Consider the following 23348-nt stretch of genomic DNA (forward strand, 5'->3'; position numbering starts at 1 on the left):
CTGGTCTGAAGTTACTAAAGGGGTGTAATGCAAGTAATCAGCTCACATAGTCTGGTAACGAAGAATTGTCTAGCGGCCTGCCGTAAGCGTATACATGTGCTTCTTGCAGCGAGGGAGATGTTGTCGGCACTCCTGCAGTGATTGGTCTTCCATAGCAATGGGAGCAGATCGGGCCCTCATCCTGTACATAGGTACAGAAGAAGAAGAGTTAGGTGAAGTACACGCATGTAGTCAGCACTAGGTGCACAGTGGGGCTCTATATCGCTACTAGGAGTGAGGTAGCGGTGATACACTTGACAGGTGGAGAGGGCATTGATTCTGCATGTCCCTCCTAAATGCGCAAGTGATTGCGGTGATGCACAGTAACATTGTGAGAGTTTATTAAAATTCAGTCATCTGTTCAAGTAAAGATTGTTGTTGTTCAGTCGTTTCGTCGTGTCCGACTCTTCGTGACCTCCTGGACCATAGCGCGCCAGGCTTTTCTGTCCTCCACTGCCTCCTGGAGCTTGCTTAAAGCGGAGTTCCGGCCACAAAATCGACATAGTCGATTTTGGGCCAGCCACTTCCTATTTGTCACCTGAAAAAGAAATGGGAAGTTACGATTTTTTTTTTTTTACTTACCTTGTAATTGCAGAAAAAAAATACTCACCTTCCTTCCACTTCCTCCCTCGGCCGCGCGGCCCGCGCCATCACTTCCGCTTTGCAATGATTCCTGGGAGCTGAACGTCATCGCTCCCAGGAATCAATGCGCCTGCACCGGCCCCGACGTCAGTTCCGGTTCAGGCGCATCATACCTTGCTAAACAGCTTCTGGGCATGCCCAGAAGCTGTGCAGGGATGACGCTGCGGCCCCGGAAGTGATGGCGGGGCTATCGCAGTGCATCGTGGGACCAAAGAGGACGGAAGAGGACACTGAAGAGGATCACGCTGGCTTCAAGCTGCCCACACCTGAGATGGCAGCGCTGGAGAAGAAATTGTAAAAGTGAGTATTTCTTCTAAAAGGTAAGTGCGAACTGGGACAGATCAGAGGCTAGCCATTGTGGAATGTACTAGCCCTGACTGTCCCAGGGGTATGTTCATTGAAATCTTCTTTTTGTGGCCGGAACTTCGCTTTAACTTCATGTTCATTGTTTCGATGATGCTATTTATCCATCTTGTTTTCTGTCACCCTCCTCTCCTTTTTCCTTCCATGTTTCCCAGCATCAGGATCTTTTCCAGTGGGTCCTCTCTTTGCATTAGGTGGCCAAAGTATTCGAGTTTCAGCTTCAGGATCTGTCCATCCAGTAAATATTCAGGGTTGATTTCCTTCAGGATTGACTGGTGTTATCTTCTTGGCATCCAAGGGACTTTCAAAAGTCTTCTCCAAGTAATGGTACCCCATGTGTAAGGCAGTGACCCTGTACTAAGTGCCTAGTGTAGCCCAGAAGAACCCACCCTGGTAGGCCTTTCATGTGACCCTTGTTTGGAGCCCAATGAGGAGGGAAAACATTGAGGATGTAACGACCACCCCATCACCCTACCACCGTGCTAGCATGTTTGAGTGTAGGCAAGATGTAAATTTCCATTTTTAGAAATGTAGGGTTTCCAGGCCCAATCATTTTACAAAGACATTAACATTTGTATTCGTGTATTCATTATTGGAGACCAGCACGCCTGTCAGCAATAATACCAGCTTGGTTTGGTCTGCTCTGTCCTCTGAGCAAACATTTGTACTCCAGTAAATTTCATATAAAAGTGGTAAACAGTTTTATGTTTCAGTTATCCGTCCTTTGAACATCTATTGTAAATTCTGATAACCTTGGAATGTTCTGCTCACATCATCCTACCCCATCCCTTCCCTTTCCTTCATGTAAGTGTATACAGGAGAACAGGGTCATCTTTAAATAGATCATAGTTGATGAGTGTTAATAACCTTTCCTCTGTATGCTGCCACTCAGGAGATTCTGTTATTGTTCTCCTGAACCTTGGATAAACTTATCTACAGGGTGCAGTTTCCTGCAAATGTGGGAGGTTCATGCAGTTATAATAATAAAACAGTGCGACTTATGAAAGTAAGAGACCAAACTTCTAGAGCAAAGGGGCTTTAGGAAACATAAAACTGGAGCCAGCCTGTTCACTCACAAAAGTCTTTAATACGTCAGTTCTTTAGCTGTTCCCATGCTGAATTCTTCACATGACCTGGCATTAACGCTCATTTTGTAACAACGCACTTCTTTCGATTCTGACAACTAACACCACCTTTTATTACCATTCTAATTGCTAATTTTCTTTAGCTATGTCTTTCACCCCAGTAAGATTCAGTGAGCTTTGTGAAGATGGGGACGATGATGTTGCTCCTGATTTAGAGTCTGTAAAGGTTTTGGCAGCCCGACTGAAGCTGCAGACCCGTCGACCATCCTACCATGAATGGGCGCAAAGAGTACAAGCACGGCCATGGGCTAAAACGAAGACAGTTACCGAGGAAAGCCCCCCTTTCAAAAAAAAGTGGGACACCCCAAAAAACAGCGTGTGTGGATTCAGCTCTATGGAAGAAGCTTTGGAATGGCTTAGGAAAGAATTGGTGAGTGAAGACTCAAAGAAATACAATTCTATACAGCATTATCCCAAGGAAAAAAATAACTTAAAGAACATTTGTACTGAACAAAATACATTATTTTTATTGACCGCCTTCTAAAAATACCAGATGCTTGGCTGTCTCTGGCTTCAAAACTTTCTGAGTCACTGATTCAGGTATGTGCCTAAGGAAGTGCTAAAGTCAGTAAGCATGATAGCCAGGTAACAAGATTTTCCAGATCAGCAGTGGCAGTCTACATCATTTCTCAGAGCAGGTTGTTTTTAAAACTGAAATATTGCTGTTTTATAGCGCAATCCTTTACTTTTACTTGATATTTTTATATATTTAGTACATAGTATAACATTGCTTTTTTTTATTTATTTTTTTTAGTGAAATGGCACAGTATTATTTTTATTATTATATACTATTCTTTTTAGGTATGCAGGAGTAAACAATAATGTGAAAAGTGCAGTGAAGCTGTACCAAGCAATCCTATCTTTCACTGATGATTTTTCTGATGTCTATGTCTTGACCAAGTTGATTATTTTAATAGAATTTTAGCTATTATGTGTTCTATTTCACTGTTGGTGTCTCAGCATTATTCGTTAATGGATACTAAAAGATAATCCTGTTTTATGTTTGATTTGCTTTTCCACATGGAATCACTTGTCAAATGAGTGTACTCATTTTACCTTACAGACCCTTTACATGTGTTCCTTCCTTCTGCAGTCATCTAGTAAAATCTGTCTTTTTATCCCAAAGCATTATTAAGCCGAAAAACAAAAATGTAATATATTGCAATTTATTAACCTGTAAATGTGATGGCTGCATTACTTTTCCTTTTAAAGTGATTGTAAAGTCTCATTTTTTTTTAAACAACAAACATGTTATACTTACCTTCTCTGTGCAGTTGGTTTTGCACAGAGCAGCCTGGATCCTCCTCTTTTCAGGTTCCTCCTGACGAGTGCCCCCACAGCAAGCAGCTTGCTATGGGGGGCATCCGAGCTGAGCTGCAGGTCCGTGTGTCCATTCAGACACGGAGCTGCCATTTGACCCACCCCCTCTATCTCCTGATTGGCTCACTGACTTTGATTGACAGCCATGGGAGCCAATGGTGCCATGGCTGTATCTCAGCCAATCAGGCAGGAGGGAGAGTCCCAGGACGGTCAAGGGACTCGTGGACATCACTGGACAGAGAGGGGGCACAGGTAAGTATTAGGGGGTGCTGGGGAGGCTGCTACACACAGAAGACATTTTATCTTAATGCATAGAATGCATTAAGATAAAAAAAAACCTTCCTGACTTCTTCAACTCCTTTAAGCTTTTTTCTTTTTTATCATTTGGTTTTCACCTAGGGATTTGGCCAGTAACACGCTTCCTGTCTAAAGCTGAGCATAGAGGGATTAAAAATTTGGCTGGTTCAGCAAGGACCGGCCAAATTTTAATTTGTGTGTGGCCCTCCCTGTTCAACAAAAGTTGATCATCAGATCATCAGCTCTGATGATCAACTTCTGTTAAAAGGCTGGAAAACATTTGGAAACCATTGGAAAACATTTGTCGATCAGTGCATGGCAGCAGATTAAGCAAGTCCCAGTGGGGGGGGGGGGGGGGGGGGATTCCTATATCCACCTCGCTTGTTTGGATGCAAGAATGCTTTATTTATTTTTTCCTTCAGCCCACTAAGAGCACAGGAGTCACCCTTAGGCCAGCTATAGATGGTTTGAATCTCAGCCAGTTCAGCTGGAACCAGACAAGATTCGAAACATTTGTGGGAAGGCTGAATGTACCAAGTTGATCGATCGATCTTGGGTACAACCAACCTGCAGGATTAATTTGCGAATATCACTAGTGGTTGCTATAGCCACTAGCAATAATCACTGTATTTTCCAGAAGGAGACAGCTTTCCCTGCCTGCCCCCGCCGGGTGCAGACAATTTCTTGGCAGGATTGATTCCCCTTGTCAGCTCTGTTGATGGAGAATTGTGTGAATTTCTATGGTTTCAGGAAAGAAATTTACATCAACACTGTCTGGAGATGGTAGTGTTAGAAAGTCTAGTAGATGAACTTTACATAAGTAACTAACAAATAAGGCCTAGTATACACAAGTATTTTCTTTTTTTGTTCAGCAGGGCTGAACGAAAAAGAAAACCTGACAGCTCAGGAGGAGCCGATGTTCTAAGTATCCGCTGTTAGTACAGCGATCTCCCCTGCTGTGCTATTGTGTTCTGACGGGGGTACAGCCCCCCAATAGAAAATTCCAGTCAGCGCTCTCAGCCATTGGCTAAGAGCACAAATCGGGAGCCAATTGGCAGACCTTTGTCATGCCCCTTTGACAGAAGCTGGCCAAACTGCCAGCTTCTGTTGGACCAACTGCAGTACACACAGGCCGAATGTCAGCCGGTTTCTATTTAACTGGCCGATGCCACCCGACATTCGGCCCGTGTGTACTAGGCTTACAGTCTAAGGCTCGGTTCACACTTGTGCGATGCGGGAAGGCTGCGAATATGCAGCGTGTTGCCGCATCGCATCCGCACATCTGTCAGTTCACACTGTCATATGCGATACGCAGGGGGTGTCAATTAAAAGTTAACAACACCCCCAGTTGCGATCGCATATCGCAGTGCGATCTGCAACTTCGCACAGAATCAGATCGCACTAGTGTGAACCATTGTGCGATCCGGTTCTGAGGCGGCTCAAAAAATGCCTCATGTGCGAGTTTGCTGCGGATGCGCTGCAAATTCAGCCATACAAAGTGTATGGCTGAACTCGCATCTGCACAGGAGATCGCATGTAATGAAGGAGCAGTGCGCTCCGAATTACATGCGATCAGCGCATCCGCACAAGTGTGAACCGGCTCTCAAGTCTAATTCCAGGTAACACTTTTTAAGCCATTACAGAAATATTTTTTTTTTTTTTTGGGATAAAGGTTTTAGCTAAATGTATTAAAGCTGACCATTGTAAGCAACCTAGTCAGTGTTAAATAGTTTGTCTCAACACTCTAGCTTTCACTTTTGGTTAACCACTTCCCGCCCATGATATAGCCGAAAGATGGCTACAGTGCGGGCTTACTTCAGACACAGCTGATCACAGATCGGGGTAAAGGGACAATCACAGCGGCCCTTTACCACATGATCAGCTGTTTTTATTGACAGCTGGACAAGCGTGAGGAGAAGAGAGCCGAAAACCGGCTTGTGTGAAAGGAACATCTACACTGATAATCAGGGCAGACCCAACAGTGCCCACAAGTGCTTTCAATTAGTTCCCACCAGTGCTGCCAATCAGTGCCCATCAGTGCTGTCAATTAGTGCCCATCAGTGCCTCCTCATCAGTGTCACCTATCAGTGCTGCCTACCAGTGCCCATCAGGGCCGCCTATCAGTGCCTATCAGTGCCCTTCAGTGCTGTCTATTAGTACCCATGAGTGTCACCTATCAGTGCCACCCATCAGTGCCGCCTATCAGTGCAGCCTCATCAGTGCCTCCTCATCAGTGCTGCCTATCAGTGCCCATCAGTGCAGCCTCATCAGCGCCCATCAGTGAAGGAGAAAAATTACCTGTTTGCAAAATTTTATGACAAACTGTGAAAGACTTTTTTCAAAAAAAAATTTTTTTTTTCGTTTGTTTAGCAAAAAATAAAAACCCCAGTGGGGATTAAATATCATCAAAAAAAAGTGCGTGGAAAAAAAAAATGATAAAAATTTCATATGGGTACAGTGTAGCATGACTGTGCAATTGTCATTCAAAGTGTGACAGCGCTGGAAGCTGAAAATTGGCCTGGTTAGGAAGGTGGAAAAAGTGCTCAGTAGGCCAATGGTTAAAGGAAGTTGAAAAATAACAGAATAATCAGTCCCCGTTCACACTAGGGCGACCTGTGAGGCGACCTGTGAGGCGACCGTAGGTCGCCTCCCATAGCTCCGACTTAGAAAAAGGGTCCGGAGCTTCTTTGGGGCGACCAGGAGGCGACCGCCATAGACTTCAATGTTATGAAGTCCGTGGCGGCCGATCCGAGGTCGCGGCGCGCTGCTCGCACCCCGACCTCGGAGGTCGCGGTGCGAAGTAGCGTCGCCCCTATGTGAACGGGGCCTCAAAACTAAGTTACAGGAGAACGAGAAAAACAAAGAATTTGTTTTGTAAATCTAGTGACAGACTGCATTATATATGTTATTTTTTTATTTTGCCTTTAGTACCACTCTAATGTTCTGGTAAAACAAGATTGATAGAGAAGGACCCTTTTACTTTTTACTCCAGCATGTAACCCCATAAATCATTAAATTAACAACATAGTATAAAAGTGGCATGTAGAGAGCCTATTAGCCAATCAGTTATAAGCTTATACTTGATCACCTACTCTAAGCTGCTAAGAGTCTGTATGGATACAGGGAGCTGCGGCTCGGATGCCCCCCCAAACTGCTTGCTGTGGGGGCACTCAACAGGAGGGAGGGGCCAGGATCACAGAAGAGGGACCCGAGAAGAGGAGGATCGGGGATACTGTGTTCCTCATAATTAGGTCTCTATGTTCATCCAGTGAGCCCCCCCAGTTAGAAAGCATCCCCGTGGCACACATTTAACCCTTTGATTGCCCCTGGTGTTACCCCTTCCCTGCAAGTGTCATTAGTACAGTAACAGTGCATATTTTTAGCACTGATTACTGTAGTAATGTCACTGGTCCCCCCAAAAGTGTCAAAAATGTCAGTTAGGTGTCCAGTCTGTCCGCTGCAATGTGACAGTCCTGCTAAAAATCGCTGATCACTTCTATTACTAGTAAATAAATAAAAATGACATAACTCTTTCGCCTAGTTTGTAGACATGATACCTTTTGCTCAAACCAATCAATATACACTTATTGAGATTTTTTTTTACCAAATATATGTAGCAGAATACATATGGTCTAAAATGAGGAAAAAATTAGATTTTTACATTTTTTTATTGGGAATGTTTTATAACAGAAAGTAAAAAATATTTTTTTTTTCAGAATTGTCGCGTTTTTTTGTTTATAGCGCAAAAAATAAAAATCGCAGAGGTGATCAAAAACCACCAAAATAAATTTCTATTTGTGGGGGGAAAAGCACATCAATTTTATTTGGGTACTGCGTCGCAATTGTCAGTTTAAATAATGCAGTGCTGTATCGCAAAAAATTGCCTGGTTATTAAGGCCCCTTTCACACAGGCGGACCGTTCAGATCCGCCTGTCCGTTTTTCATGCTGATCTGAATGGATGCCCCATGCATCTCTATGGGACATCGGATGTCAGCGGAGACATGTCCACTGACATCCGATCCGTCAAACCTGGACGGGTGGAAACCCTATTTTCCATCTGTCCAGTGGATCGGATGAGAACGGACAGGCGGTCCGTTCCCATCCAATTCCCCCATAGAGAACAGCGGGGACCTGACAGCTGTGTCTCCGCACACAGCGTGGAGACAGAGCAGCCATCCACCTGTCCAGCGGGGGATCGGCGGATCGATCCCCCGCTGAGATAATCAGAGTCCGCCAATGGACTCTACAGTGTGAAAGGGGCCTAAGGGGTAAAACCTTCCGGTCCTTAAGTGGTTAAAAGATAATTTCACTTTTAGAACATGTTACATGTTCTACCCATTTTTAGGATGTAATATGTAACATGTTCCAGCATCTGCAGCATCTCTTCCGCCCCTCCCTGTAACAGCGGGCCAGGGATCTTTTCCCTGCACCCGCTGTAACTATTTGAAAGCAGCCATACAGCCGTATCGTTCATTCACAGTTTCCTGTGAATGAATGCCTACAAGTACTGTCAGCCATTGCTGCTGATGGCTTGTATGTTTCAATAAGCTGTGAGGGCACTGATGAGCGTCCTAGTCCATTGATTTTCCTACTCCCAGGTAACTGTACATGGTACAAGTAGACCACTATACTTAGAGTCTGCAGGAGCCGGACATTGCACCCGTGAGCCCGATTGTGGGTGCAATGCTCTGCAGGCTCCTTAGAAAAAAAGAATAAATGCACAAAATGTGCATTTATTTTATTTTTTTCTACAGGTGAACTTATCCTTTAAAGTGTTACTAAACCCACAACAATAAAATCAGTCTGTATATGCAGTAAAGCATGCTTGTTATACTCACTGTCAAACCTAAGGGGTTAATTCTCTGCATTGTGTAAAAAAGACTATTTAAACCTGTTTCCTCTGATCCTCCCCTTTTTTTTACTGTCCCCAAACCATCTCCAGATAGTACAGAGGCCAGGGGACAAGCTGCACATGCTCAGTTTGGTGTGTATTGCTAGAGAGCTTTTTTTTTCTGGGGAGAGTGCATGTGATCAGCAAAGGGCCATTCAGCACTGTCCAGACAGAGGGTTAGGGGTTCCGATCTCTATGCATTTCACCAGATAGGCATCATCAGGAAATCCGCTGCTGATAATGCCTATCTGGCAAAATGCATAGACATCAGGTTGTCACCTCTAGCTTCTGTGGATAAACATTGGACGTCACTTTCTGGGAGTGGTGGAACGCACGCTTGCTGAGGAGCTTGCAGTCTGGCACGGGAGAGAGTGAGTTCCTGATACATCCCACAGTGGCCTTAGGGCATTTATATGCTCACAGAGCTGGTGCTGGTCTGGGCACGTTTTAATGTAAGGGCAACTACTGCAGAATTGTTTTTTATTTCATGGGTTTTAATAAAGCTGTCATATCTGCATTATTCACCATTATGGGAATTTAACGTGATATGGTCCCTGGGGCCTAGGGGCTCTGGTGAGTGCATTATATTTATTGCATGTGGTGGAGAACTTTTTATTTGGAAAAAACACGTAGTCTGCACGGATATGGATACATGGATCTAGATACCATCACCATTTTTTTCTTTTTTTGGACTGTCACTCTATATACTGGACTACTACTCACAATTTTAATAGGTTGCACTGATATAGATATCTGTGGTATAATATATTTTATATGTTTAGTATTCACATATATACACAGTTGCAATGTTATTTTGGTAGTGTGTTATTTATGGTACTTTTTAGCACATTGTATATGATTGTGTGGAGTATATCCATCTAAGAAAAATAGTTAAAGTATCTAGTACTGTGTGTGTATCTGGCAGAAGTTCAAGCAAGTAGTCATTAAAGAAAACCTTCAGTGCTGCTCCTTCATTATATGCGATCGGGTGTGCGGTGCGAATTCAGCCATACACTCTGTATGGCTAAATTCGCACTGCACCCGCAGCAAAGACGCACAGGACCCTTTTTTTGAGCCGCATCAGGATCGGATCGCACAGTGGTTCACACTTGTGCGATCCGATCCTGTGCGAACTGTAAGATCGCACTGCAATATGCGATCAAACTGGGGGTGTCGTTAAGATTACATTGACACCCCTAGCGTATCGCATATGGCAGTGTGAACTGCCAAGGGTGCGTTTGCAATGCGGGAACAGGCTGCGAATTTGCAGCCTTCCCGCATCGCATAAGTGTGAACCGAGCCTTACTCCCTTCTGTCTTTTTTTTACTCCCTCCTTCAGGTCATGCAGCTCTGTCCTTAAGGCTCGGTTCACACTTATGCGATGCGGGAAGGCTGCGAATTCGCAGCCTGTTCCCGCATCGCAAACGCACCCTTGGCAGTTCACACTGCCATATACGATACGCTGGGGGTGTCAATGTAATCTTAACGACACCCCCAGTTTGAACGCATATTGCAGTGCGATCTTACAGTTCGCACAGGATCGGATCGCACAAGTGTGAACCACTGTGCGATCCGATCCTGATGCGGCTCAAAAAAAAGGGTCCTGTGCGTCTTTGCTGCGGGTGCAGTGTGAATTTAGCCATACAGAGTGTATGGCTGAATTCGCACCGCACACCCGATTGCATATAATGAAGGAGCAGTGCGCTCCGATATTATATGCGATCTCCGCAGCCGCACATATGTGAACCGGCACTAAATCACATACTCACCCACCCAGTGGACCCAGTGTTTTCCTGATGCAATCCACCGCTCAGGTGTGACAGCTTGGGTCTCATGTCACCTTCATCTTGGTCCACCTCCATCATTATGGGCTGGCTGCCTTTTCTGGGTTTAGGCAGGCAGACCTTGATGATGCATGCCAGTTCTGCACATGGGTCGCTGTTTGTCCTACTCCTGCAGCCTTTTATAAAATGTGAAAAAAATTAAACAGCAAAAAAAAATGGGGGGAGGGAGGTAGACCCACCAGTGAGTGAGGGTCTGCTTTAAATAGCAAGTACTTTTTGCTTTATACTTTTGGAGCTCACAATTTGACAATCACTAACACAAACTACAAGCTTAATACATTGAGGAAAATTCTGAAACTCCCAGTTTCTGGCTTTCCAACTTGTTCAAACTCCATTCCTGCTCTACAAAATTTGACTTAAAGCAGAGCTCCAGGCCACTTCAGAAAAAATTAAAGGAGTTGCTCAGGTGCTGCCCCTGCCAGAGGCGTAACTACAGCTTTCAGGGCCCCAATGTAATAAACCATGAAGGGTCCCCCGACCCCATCCCAGGGCCCTTTCTCGTGTTCTGCGGTGGGTCACCTCCTGCCGTCTTGAGGCCGCCACATGGTGATGGAATGCCAGGGCCTAGTCGCAAGTGCAAAATTTAGGACCCTGGTAGTTCTACCACTGACCTTACTATTACAAGCGGGCATTTTGGAGGATGTAAGGGGACACTCTGAAAGATGTAAGGGGGCACTCTGCAGGTACTAAAACAGTACCTGCAGGGTGCCCCCTTACATCCTCCTGAGTGACCCCTTGGGATCAGTGGCAGTAGTGGTTGTGGAGGGGATGGGATCAGTGGCAGAGGGATGGTGGGAGGGATGGTATCAGTGGCAGAGGGATGGTGAAAGGGATGGAATCAGTGGCAGAGGGATGGGATTAGTGGCAGAGGGATGGGATCAATGGCATAAGGATGGTGGAGGGATGGGATCAGTGGCAGAGGGATGGTGGGAGAAATGGGATCAGTGGCAGAGGGATGGTGGGGGTGATGGGATCAGTGACAGAGGGATGGTGGGAGGGATGGGATCAGTGGCAGAGGGATGGAATCAGTGACAGAGGGATAGTGGGAGGGATGGGATCAGTGGCTGAGGGATGGAATCAGTGGCTTAGGGATGGTGGGAAGGATGGGATCAGTGGCAGAGGCAGCTGTGGTGGGAGGGATGGGATCAGTGACAGAGGGAAGGTGGGAGGGATGGGATTAGGGGCAGAGGAATGGGATCAGTGCAGAGGGATGGTGGGAGGGATGGTATAAGTGGCAAAGGAATGGTGGGAGGGATGCGATCAGTGACAGAGGGGTGGTGGGAGGGATGGGATCAGTGGCAGAAGGAAGGTGGGAAGGATGGGATCAGTGCCAGAGGGATGGTGGGAGGGATGGGATCAGTGGCAGAGGGATGGTGGGAGGGATGGGATCAGTGGCAGAGGGATGGGATTAGTAGCAGGGGAATGGTGAGGGGGTAGGGATGGTGACACTGGCACTCACCTGTTCTTAGTGTCAGTCGATCCTCCTCCTTGCTCAGTGCTCTCTTAGTCTGGACTCAGTGCCTCCTGTAGTGGCTATCCCGACATGGGAACGCTGTCTGCACATCTTCTCATGCAGGGGAGAGCTCCTTCCCCCTCACTCTACTGGCAGATCAGCTGACTTTTTCCTCCACTCCAGTTTCCTCTTCCCGACATGGATTTGCTTAGAGGAATGGGCGGAGCGCTGTGCCAGTAGCAGTGAGTGCTGCCTGTAATGATGCCTGTAATTAGAGGCGGCCCCCCTCACCCTCCCCCCCACATAATGTCCCGATCATTGCCTAGAAGCAGTGGCGACAGGCGCCCCCCATAGTGGCGGAACACCAAGACCCAGTCGCAAGTGTGACTGCTGCGACCCTGGTTGTTCCGCCACTGGCTGCCGCTATCTCGAGTAAGGAAAACTGGCAGTGAAGCCTTGTGGCTACTGTGCATGCACAAAGCATGCTGCTTGCTTTTGGAAGGAGGAGGGGGGCCAAACTTCCAGATGAGTTTGCCGCAGCAAAGTCAGCCAGAAGTGGGAGCTGGTACCTGTCAAAACCATGTACCTCTTCCCCCCCGAAAGGTGCCAAATGTGGCAGCAGAGGGGGAGAGGAGGTAAAAAGGCGGAGCTTCCCCTTTTGGGTGAAGCTTCGGTACTGAGTGGGTTGGAAAATTATTAACCAAACAGATGCAGAATACTATCAGATGCAGAGATTCACGTAGCTGCAAGTGCCACAACTGCCTGACTACAATATTCAGCAGTGAAGATTCCTCCATCCAAACTATCTTAGTGTGGATGGAAGAATCAACTGTTTTTCTTTTATTCAGTCTATTGGGCTGAACAAGAGAATTTGTTATAGTAAAGGCATCTAATATCATGCACTTACTTTGTTCTCTTGTTTCAACAGCGCGAGATGCAGGCTGTGGACCACCAATTAGCCCGCCAACTGATGCTGCTCAGGTCTCGAATGTCACAACTGAAAATAGAGCAAACATGTGAGAGACATAAGGAGATGTTGGATGATGCCACATTTGACCTAGAGGGTTGTGATGAGGACTCTGACTTGCTGTGCAACATTCCTCCACGGGCTGCTTTTTCCCTTTCTACTCCCCTTAAGCACATTGGAGTCACTAAGATGAACATTAACTCTCGAAGATTCTCCCTATGCTAAGACTGTAGAAGTCATATCTTTGGCAACCAGCAATATAGCTGCATGCTCACCAACTGAATGCCAGTAGGAACTAGCCTGCAGAACAGATGCTTTTGAAGATACATATAAAATTACTATCTATTAAGAGCTTTTTATTAGACCCTCAAATGTTGTTTTTGATGTGGGCCATGGGTACTCTTTAGGCTAAAGGAATGCATTATGAGTTTAAGATCAAGGTCAAAGACCTGTAAAGCATAAGATATGCACTGTTTTTGAACACATGTGATGTATCCAGCACTTTAGAAATACCTTCAGTCTGAAAAATAAAATAACTATGAGGATCTAAAATAACCAGCAGACCAGGATTTGTGCTAGGAGTTGGCACCATTACCAACAGCTCTGGCAGTGCTGTATCTTGGCCTAGGCCAACAAGGCCCAGGCCTAGGGCAGCACTTTGCAGGGGGGCAGCAAAAAAGCTGCACCCCGCACAAAAAAAAAAAAAAAAAACAGCCACTTCCCGCAGCTGTGTTTGCTGTCAAGGATTTTTTTCACTTATTTGTATAATGACTATGGACTTCCTAGTCTTTATACAAATAAGTAAAATAATCCTATGATTACAATCAGTGGCAGCAAACACAAGTCCAAATATCTTAAAAGAAAGGGGTAATCTTACTAATCCAATGACATAAGGCTGTGCTAATGGGCACTGATAAGGCTGCACTAATGGCCACTGATGAGGTGGCACTTAAAAGCTGCACTGATGGGGCTGCACTGATAAGGCAGCACTGATATGCTGCACTGATGGGCACTGATATACTCTGATATGCTGCACTGATGGGCGCTAATAGGCTTCACTGATGGGCACTTATATGCTGCTCTGATGGGCACTAATGAGGTGGCAATGGTGGGTACTGATAAACTGCACTGATGGGCACTAATGAGGCTGCACTGATAAGGCAGCACTGACATGCTGCACTCATTGGCACTGATGAGGCTGCACTGATGGGCACGGGGTGGCACTGATGAGCTTTACTGATGGGGCTGCACTGATAGGCTGCCCTGATGGGCACTGATATGTTGCACTGATGGGCACTATATAGGCTGCACTGGTTGCCACTGATGAGGCTGAGCTGATGGGCACTGGTGAGGCTGAACTTATGGGAACTGATGAAGCTACACTAATGGGCACTGATGGTTGTGGTCTGTGGTATACAGATGAAAGGGTGGGTCATAAACAGGAAGGGGTGTGTCCTTTACAGGAAGAGGTGGGTCATATTTTAATTAGGGGGCGCACAAGTTTAGTCAGGCCTAGGGCAGCACAAAACCTAAATACACCACTGAGTTCTGCGTTATATGAATGATGAACTGAATAAGCAGTTAGTAGAGGGAAGGGCCAGAAAATAGGGGAGTAGTTTTTCTTGTTTGATTATAATGCATTTACTGCCAACAGACCTTTCAAAATGCGGACTGTCCTCTGGAAATGGAGAGGAATGTTACCCTTACTATAAAATTTTCTCTGTGTTTATTGAGAGACCAAGCAATTGAATAAAGATGAGTTAGAACCAGTGTGTTGTTTTTACCTAGCATTCTACACCTGCAGATGGCACCAAGACCACCAATAAGGGGATACAGGTGGCCCTCCTGTACTGGGCCCAGGTGGCAAAGGGTAAGCAAAGGGTCGGAGCAGGGAGGATGTACATGAGGGTTGTCACTATTCCACTGTAAAAGGAGATTGTCCAGTATTGTACTACATGTCCTGGCCCACCTATAGAGTAAACCAGCAGGCCGGGACAGGCAAGTGATGTCATGAAGGAGGGACCTTTGAGGGAACCTCAAATACCCACTAACACAAATATCCATTGGCTGCGAAGACAGCAGGTTGTGGTGCAGCCTGTAAGATAGGACAGGGAGTGCTGTGCATCATATGCATTAAATCTTCATCCCACAGTCTTCCCATCTTGGTGCATCTGAATTGAGCTCCTAAGCAGCCTGCAATGACTGGGGTAAAGGAGTTTTTTGCCCCAGTAATAATAAAGGAATACTGGGGAGCTGTTAGCATTACCCCCCCCCCCCCCAATAAGTCATTTTAATGCCTCCCAGATTCCTGCCCTTTTTACAGAGTGAAAAACACCTGACACCTGTGCAGTCAACTTACTGTCACCATGTTAAAAGGACAGCAATATGGGTGGCATCACAATGATCGTTCCTAGGTTGGGTTTACACAAGCTAATGTTCTGAAAAGCAATCTGTGGTGGATCACATTTGAGAATGAGGCTAATTTTTATTTTATTAGTAGAAAATGTTTGGTCATTGACTATCCACTTGCTCTAGAGTCTGAAGGCATATCCACCTATAGGTCTTACAGCTGCTCATCTGTGCCTCCAAAACCAGCTTTTAAGGATAACATGTGCCCTCCTGCTGCTCGTCACATTTTATTGTTTGCAAATCTATATCTAAGTCTCACATAATAACTAGCTGGAATGTTCGAGGTATGGGAGGCAGAGTGAAAAAGCTGGCTTTGTCCAATATGGTTAGAAGTTTGGCTCCTCTTTGATATGTCTATAGGAAACCCATATGTCCTCTAACCAAACATCTCCGTTCTCCAGGGTGTTTGGAACCCAATTTCACTCTGCCTACTCCTCAAATTCCAGGTGTTTCAGTTTGTCCAAATGTTATGTTTTCATGCTTTCATATGGTCGTTACATTTTTTTGCAATGTAATCTGGATGCACTCGAATGTGTAATAGCTAATATTTACATCCCTCCTTCCGTCTCCGCAGAGGTTATCAAAATCTAAGTGAGCTTTTTAACTCATCACTCGAATATTCCTGCACTTGTTGTGGGGGATATCAATAACTATCTAGACGCTAAGCTGGATAAATTCTCTAACTCAGCATTACAGCTAACTACCAAGGGAGGTCCAACCCCCTTTGCCAAGCTTCTGTCGGAGTTGGGATTGCGTGATGTATGGCGGATTTAAAACCTGCAGGTTAAGAATTTTTTATGTCATTTAAATGCTTATGTTGGACTTTCTAGAAAAGATCTAGGTCTGGGCAATGAAGCAATACTCCCTTTAATGTCTTCCTCAAGGTATGAGGCAAGATCTTTATCCAATCACTCTCCCTTATGTATTCAAATTCTCACATCTGCGATCTCTTAATGATCATACTGGAAAATCAACCCTTTTTGGTTATCCCTATTCCCTGATCATGACCCAATTTCCAACACTTTAAACACTTTTATCAACTTTAACCAGAACTCTGCTCCCCCTGGTATCTTTTGGGACACATTAAAGGCCTTTTTACTTGGTCAAATTATTAGAACGATTTAATCTATTAAGACCAAAACTAGATCTTGGGAGCAATCAGTGTTACAGGATGTTCAGAAGGCAGAGTCAGCATATATATCATCTCCTACGGAATTTACTGAAAGGTCCTGGGAGGAGGCTCAAAGCATAGCTAACCATATGGTGTTATCAAAGGCTAAAAACAAAAGGTTCTTCCTCCAACAAAAGTTCTTTGAGGAGGGCTAAAATACAGTCTTTATGCATTCCTGACCCCTGCACTTTGTACACTCTATCTTTTACCCAATCATGAGCCCTGCATTTTATTCATTTTATACATCTGCACTATGTACATTACATGCACCTGACACCCGCACTCTATACATAGGCTGAAGTTTTGAGCCCTTCCCACTGTTAACACAAATTTGTCACACTGAAGGGTCACCTCATAATTCTCTATTAGGTGCCAAAAACGGGGTCCTGCCAGATAGGTTGTACTGGGCCCCATGATTTCTAACAGCGGCCCTGGATGGCACTATAACCCACTGGCTCTAAATAATGTTTAAGTGGTTCTAAAGGCTAAAGGTTTTTACTTGAAGGTAAAAAAAAACGTTAGTGTGCAGCTTCCCCTCAGGCCCCCCCTTATACTCACAGGAGCCCGTGATACTTATACTCACAAGATCCAGTGATGTGCACGAGAGCAGAAGCGTTCCTGGGTCTCTGCCTCCTTATTGACTGAAACACAGCAGCCAGCAGTAGCTATTGGCAGTGAAGAGAGAGCAGGGGGCTGGGCCAAGCCATGCTCTATATGTCTCATAGACACACATAGGCAGCTCAGGAGTGAGTATGTACAAGTGCCCCCAGAGCAAGCATCTTGGTATGGGGGTACTAACAGAGGGGGTGGGTCCAGAAGCACCGATGGGGGACCCAAGAAGAGAAGGATCGGGGCTGCTCTGTGCAAAACCACTGCACAGAGCAGGTAAGTATGACATGTTTATTATTTAAAAAAACAAAAAACCTTTACAAACGCTTTTAGTTAATGGCTGTGTCCCTCAATCAATATGATAGAAAAAAATCTACATCATAGCATAGCCAAATCACCTTCCATACATTCCTTTCAGGAATTCAAGCTACTGCAAGATCAGCTCATATACAAAGTTGATTTAAAAGGGAATGGTCACCACACCATGAATTAATAATGTTTAGGTGTATATTCTATAAAAACAGCATACTGGTGTCAGAAGACTGTCCAAAAGAATGCAATCTTCTGACACCAGTATGCTTTACACCAGTATGCTTTCTTAGCTTTTACAAAATGGAATGAACACTTGGATTTTATTTAGCCATGATGTGCTGATCATCACTTTTTGAACAAATACTACATTTGGACACAATAAGGTAAGATTTGTTGGAACCATGTTAAATAGTGGGCCATGGTCTAAGGTGCAATAGATGAAGCATTCACATGACACAGCAAACTTAAAATTACATTACTGAAATAAGCAGATTGAACTCAGTTATCACCCTGATATAACCAAGCTTAATATTAATAAAGCAATTCTTTATACTCAGGCATTGGTAAGATGGAAAGAATATTTACAGTGGCATTATGTACAACTGCATTGTTGATGATATTTAATAAATTATATAGTTACATAGTTACATAGTTAGTGAGGTTGAAAAAAGACATCAGTCCATCCAGTTCAACCTATGATGTGTGTGTGTGTTTGCTGTTAACCGTACATTGTATACCCCTGTATGTTGTGGTCCTTAAGGTGCCCATCTAATCGTTTTTTGAAACTATCGATGCTCCCTGCTGATACGACTGCTTGTGGAAGAGAATTCCACATCCTTACTGCTCTTACAGTGAAGAACCCCTTACGCACTTTAAGGTTAAACCACTTTTCCTCTAGTTTCAGTGAGTGGCCACGTGTCTTATTGTATCTCCTTTCTCTGAATAGTTTGTTCCTTATGCTAGGGTCGCCAGTACAGTATTTGTACATTGATATCATATCCCCCCTTAATCGTCTCTTCTCCAGAGAGAATAAGTTCAGTGCTTGTAGTCTTTCCTCATAGCTGAGGTCCTCCATTCCCCTAATTATTTTTGTTGCCCTTCTCTGTACTCTTTCCAGTTCCAGCATATCCTTCCTGAGGACCGGTGCCCAGAACTGGACAGCATACTCCAGATGTGGCCGGACCAGAGTCTTGTAGAGCGGGAGAATAATCTCTTTATTTCTGGAGTGAATCCCCTTTTTTATACATCCCAGTATTCTGTTGGCTTTGCTTGCAGCGACTTGGCATTGCATGCCACTGCCAAGCCTGTTGTCTACCAGAACCCCCAGGTCCTTTTCCATCTTAGACTCACCCAGAGGTTTCCCCCCTAGTGAGTAGCTTGCTTTCTGGTTTCTGGCCCCCAAGTGCATTACTTTACATTTTTCAACATTAAACCTCATCTGCCATGTAGTTGTCCACCCCGTTATTTTGTTCAGGTCCGCTTGTAAGGTTTCCACATCCTGCATAGAAGATATTGGCAAGCCTAGTTTAGTATCATCTGCAAATACTAAGATTGTACTAGATATCCCCTCCTCTAGATCATTTATGAATAAATTAAACAGGATTGGTCCCAGGACAGAACCCTGGGGGACCCCACTTTCCACACCCGCCCAATCAGAGTACTCCCCATTAATCACCACCCTCTGTACTCTCCCCTGGAGCCAGTTCTCTATCCAGGTACTCACCTTATGGTCCATACCTACCTTCCTTAGTTTGTACAGTAAGCATTTGTGGGGAACGGTGTCAAAGGCCTTTGCAAAGTCCAGGTACACCACATCCACAGGCTTTCCTTTATCTAGGTGGCAGCTCACTTCATCGTAGAAGGTTAATAGATTGGTTTGGCAAGAACAATTTTTCATGAATCCATGCTGATTACTACTAATAATACCGTTTTCATTACTAAAGTCTTGTATGTGGTCCCTTAACATCCCCTCTAAAATCTTGCAGACTACTGATGTTAGGCTGACCGGCCTATAGTTACCCGGGATATATCTCTGCCCTTTTTTAAATATTGGTACCACGTTGGCTTTTTTCCAATCAGCTGGCACCATACCCGTCTGTAAACTATCCTTAAAGATCAAGAATAATGGTCTGGCAATCACCTGGCTGAGCTCTTTAACCACCTCAATACTGGGCACTTAAACCCCCTTCCTTCCCAGACCAATTTTCAGCTTTTAGCGCTGTTGCATTTGGAATGACAATTGCGCGGTCATGCAACACTGTACCTAAACCAAATTTATGTCATTTTTTCCCCACAAATAGAGCTTTCTTTAGGTGGTATTTGATCACCGCCAGGTTTTTTCTTTTTTGGTGCACAAATAAAAAAAGACCGAAAAGTTTGAAAAAAAAAAAGTTTTTTTTGTTTAGGTTATAAAATTTTGTAAATAGATACGTTTTTTCCTGCACTGATGAGCACTGATGACGCCGCACTGACAGGCACTGATGAGGAGACACTGATGGGGTGGCACTGATGGGGTGTCACTGATATGCAGCACTGATGGGCACTGATAGGTAGCACTGATATGCAGCACTGATGGGCACTGATATGTGGCACTGATAGATAGCACTGGTATGCAGCATTGGTGGGCACTGATAGGCAGCGCTGATGGGCACTGATAGGCGGCACTGATAGGCGGCACTGATGGGCACTGATAGGCGGCACTGATAGGTGGCACTGATGGGCGGCACTGATCGGCACTGATGGGGGCACTGATGGGCACTGATAGGCAGAACTGGTGGGCAATAATGGGCACTGGTGGGCGGCACTGATAGATGGCAATAACGGGCACTGTTGGGCAGCACTGATAGATGGCATTGGTGGGCAGCACTGATAGGGGGCACCACTGGCAGGCTCTCTGAGCCCTGTTTGCCATCCCTGGTGGCCATGGTGGGCATCCCTGGTGGTCATGGGTGGGCATCCCTGGTGGCTCTAGTGGCACCCCCTCCCCCCAGGGCTGCACTGGTAATCAATCATCTGATTACCAGCACAGACCCCCCCCTGTGATCAGTGAGTAATTAGAAATACTCACTGATCACCCCGGCTGCAGAATCGATCCTCTCCTCTTCTCCTCACTGACAGGATCTGTCAGGAGGAGAAGAGATTGAAGCTGTTACAACGGCTGTATTGACATTACATGACGGCTGTGATTGGACACAGCCGTCATGTGATCAGAAGGGCCAATCACAGGGCCCTCCTGCCGAGTCTTGTTGCTCTGTGTCCTAGGGACACAGGCACATCGAGATCGCGCCGCTGCGCGTGCCCGCGGCGGCGCGATCTCTCTCCTTCTGAAGGACGTTCCGGGAACGTCCGATCAGAAGGACGAGACTCCCACCCGGCCGTATATGTACAATGGCCCGGGTGGGAGGTGGTTAAGAACCCTCGGGTGCAAGCCATCCGGTCCCGGTGATTTATTTATGTTAAGTTTCTCTAGTTTAGTTCTAAGTCTATCTTCTGTTAGCCATGGCGGCACTTCCTGAGGTGTGTTGTTTAGTTTGGCCTTACAAGTTGGGTTAGTGTAACCCCCCGATTCTTTTGTGAAGACTGAAGAGAAGAAATTATTTAACACTTCCGCCTTTTCTCTGTCCTCAGTGGCCATATCTCCTTTGTCATCTTTTATGGGGCCAATGTGTTCTGGCCTCGCTTTCTTACTGTTTATATACTTAAAGAATTTCTTGGGGTTCTTTTTACTCTCTTGCGCTATATGTCTCTCGTGTTCTATTTTAGCCGCCCTGATTTCGTCTTTACATTTCTTATTACACTCTTTGTAATGCTTAAATGCTGCCAATTATAACAGAAAATGTTTTAAGATATTGTTTTTTTTTTTTAGAACATCCTAGTTAGGATAAGTATTTATTTTTTATTTTTATTTAGTAAGTGAGAGTGCATTGACATTCATATGCTCACAACTGGACAAAATAAATTACATAAGTGTATAATCACAAGGCAAATGACATAGAAAGTGGTGCAACATTTGACCATAAGAATAGGCAACTTCTGTCTTCTGACTATATAGTAAAATCCTAGAAAGAGTGCATCCAGTAGCTAGGATTTCTTTATACTGTTGGAAAACTAGCCCAATAGGCCTGCAATAGTCAATAACAGAAGACGATGGTCAGCCACTTATCTCTTTTAATCGCAGTGGCAAAAGGCCTCAAACATGAGATTCATAGATGATTTGAAGTCTGAGTAACTTTTTTATATAGTTTTATATTAGCTACTCGAGCTTTGAATATGTTAGCATCAATCTTCCTTACAACAAGATACATATTGGGCTGATTTATTAAAACTGTACTAAAGAAAATTAGGAATGTAAAACTGAGTTTTTAACTATAAGGGTCAATCATAATGGTGTCTTATATTTCCACAAAATGAGAGAAGAAACCTGATAAGTTGTTGTTGAAAACATCTCCACCTTGGTACAATATGTATAAGTGACCGTCACCTTAAAATGTGCAGCAATTCACCAACCCATTGATCTCATTGCCTGAAAAAGGTCAAAAAATGCTTAGGGTGTTGCTCTTTTCCCAAACCAGGATGTCTGCAGTGCCTTAGAATTAGATAAGATTTTCACCCGTAAGGTCTGCAGTGTGTTCTGGACCAATCCACCTTGCTCTCCTACGCTACAGTCTGCAGGAAAAAACCCATGACTAGCTGTGCTTTCTGCCAGCTGGCTGACTGAACAATATGTGTTTCAACTTGGCATTCATTGGTTTACCAGGACTTTGGTTTTAAACTCTGTACTACGGATATGACTTCATATACAAAAGCTTGTGTTTGTGGTTGCACAGTAAAGTGTTAAGAGCTCCACTTGGGCAGGAAGTTAGGTAGCAGTGAGAAAGAGAGAAACACATAAGGGTGTAAGGATGGAAGAAACAAAACAATGTAAAGGAGAAAAGATTTTTAAAAAAACGTAATACAAGCAACACCTGTAGATTAGGGAAAAAGATGTTTATGCCTTGTTTGCATTTATCTCCCTTAGAGTAACTTCAGAGAACAGTGAAACATTTTCTGGGGTGCTCCACTGTTTCAGACCAGTGCAACGGTGGATGCCCAGATGCCCACATTGCTCTTGTCGTGCCTGACCTCTTTTCTACACCTCCCCTAAAGTGTCAAGGCTAAAGAGATGGTCACCATTGTTAGCAGGGAGTTGTCTGTTTTTTTCATTTTAGGCAACTGACCAGCAAATTTGATTTTAGCCTTTGTGTATTAGATAATTGCCTTACTAATATTTGATTTTGCTCCTCTCAGCATGACTCGACCTGGTAATTATATACAGTACAGTAACTATAGTCACTGGCACATTTTCTATGTTTTTACATTTGTTAAACTAGTACATTTCAATCAAATTCAAACAATGCAAATGGGCTAGAAAGGTTATCTATCCCAGGGCCCTCCTGCCTCTTTCCCACTCTTCTGCTTAGCAATCCATTCTGGACCTAGTGAGAGTATGTGTAATGAGTGTACGGTATATAGGGACAGGTTGTTCGCTTTTTTCTAGCTTTATTATCCTAAATATGATGACACTAAACCAGGGGTGCTTAACCCATGGCCTGCGTAGCCCCCTGATGTGGGCGGCCCACGACCTCAAACCAGGGAAGCACATGTCCGTGCTCTAGGATGGTGGGTCAGCAAGCCCAGATTGTGATCAATGGGTTGCCAACCCACCGTCCGAGAGCATCCGAGTGCATCAAGTCGGCAGCTGAGGAAGCAGCCCGCTGCGAAGGGAGCAGGAGCCGCACAAGAGAATGTTTCCTCTGTAGCACCAACTCCTGTCCCAAGCGGAGTGATACCAAATGCACTTCCCCTGAACCTGTCCAGCAGCCTGGAGAATGCTGCCAGCAGAAGCT

The 23348-nt window shown here is 44.9% G+C and overlaps 1 protein-coding gene across 1 annotated transcript; it reads left to right on the forward strand.

Annotated features, from left to right (window-relative positions):
* Positions 1–2056: 2056 nt before the first annotated feature.
* FAM167B (family with sequence similarity 167 member B) lies at positions 2057–13562 on the forward strand. Its single transcript, XM_082247216.1, has 2 exons — positions 2057–2559; positions 12924–13562. Exons 1-2 carry the CDS (start codon positions 2275–2277, stop codon positions 13185–13187), a joined length of 549 nt encoding a protein of 182 aa, XP_082103342.1. The 5' UTR covers positions 2057–2274; the 3' UTR covers positions 13188–13562.
* Positions 13563–23348: the final 9786 nt, after the last annotated feature.

The sequence above is a fragment of the Pelophylax lessonae genome (assembly GCF_965119305.1).
Source record: "Pelophylax lessonae genome assembly, chromosome: 2".
Taxonomy (NCBI): Eukaryota; Metazoa; Chordata; class Amphibia; order Anura; family Ranidae; genus Pelophylax; species Pelophylax lessonae.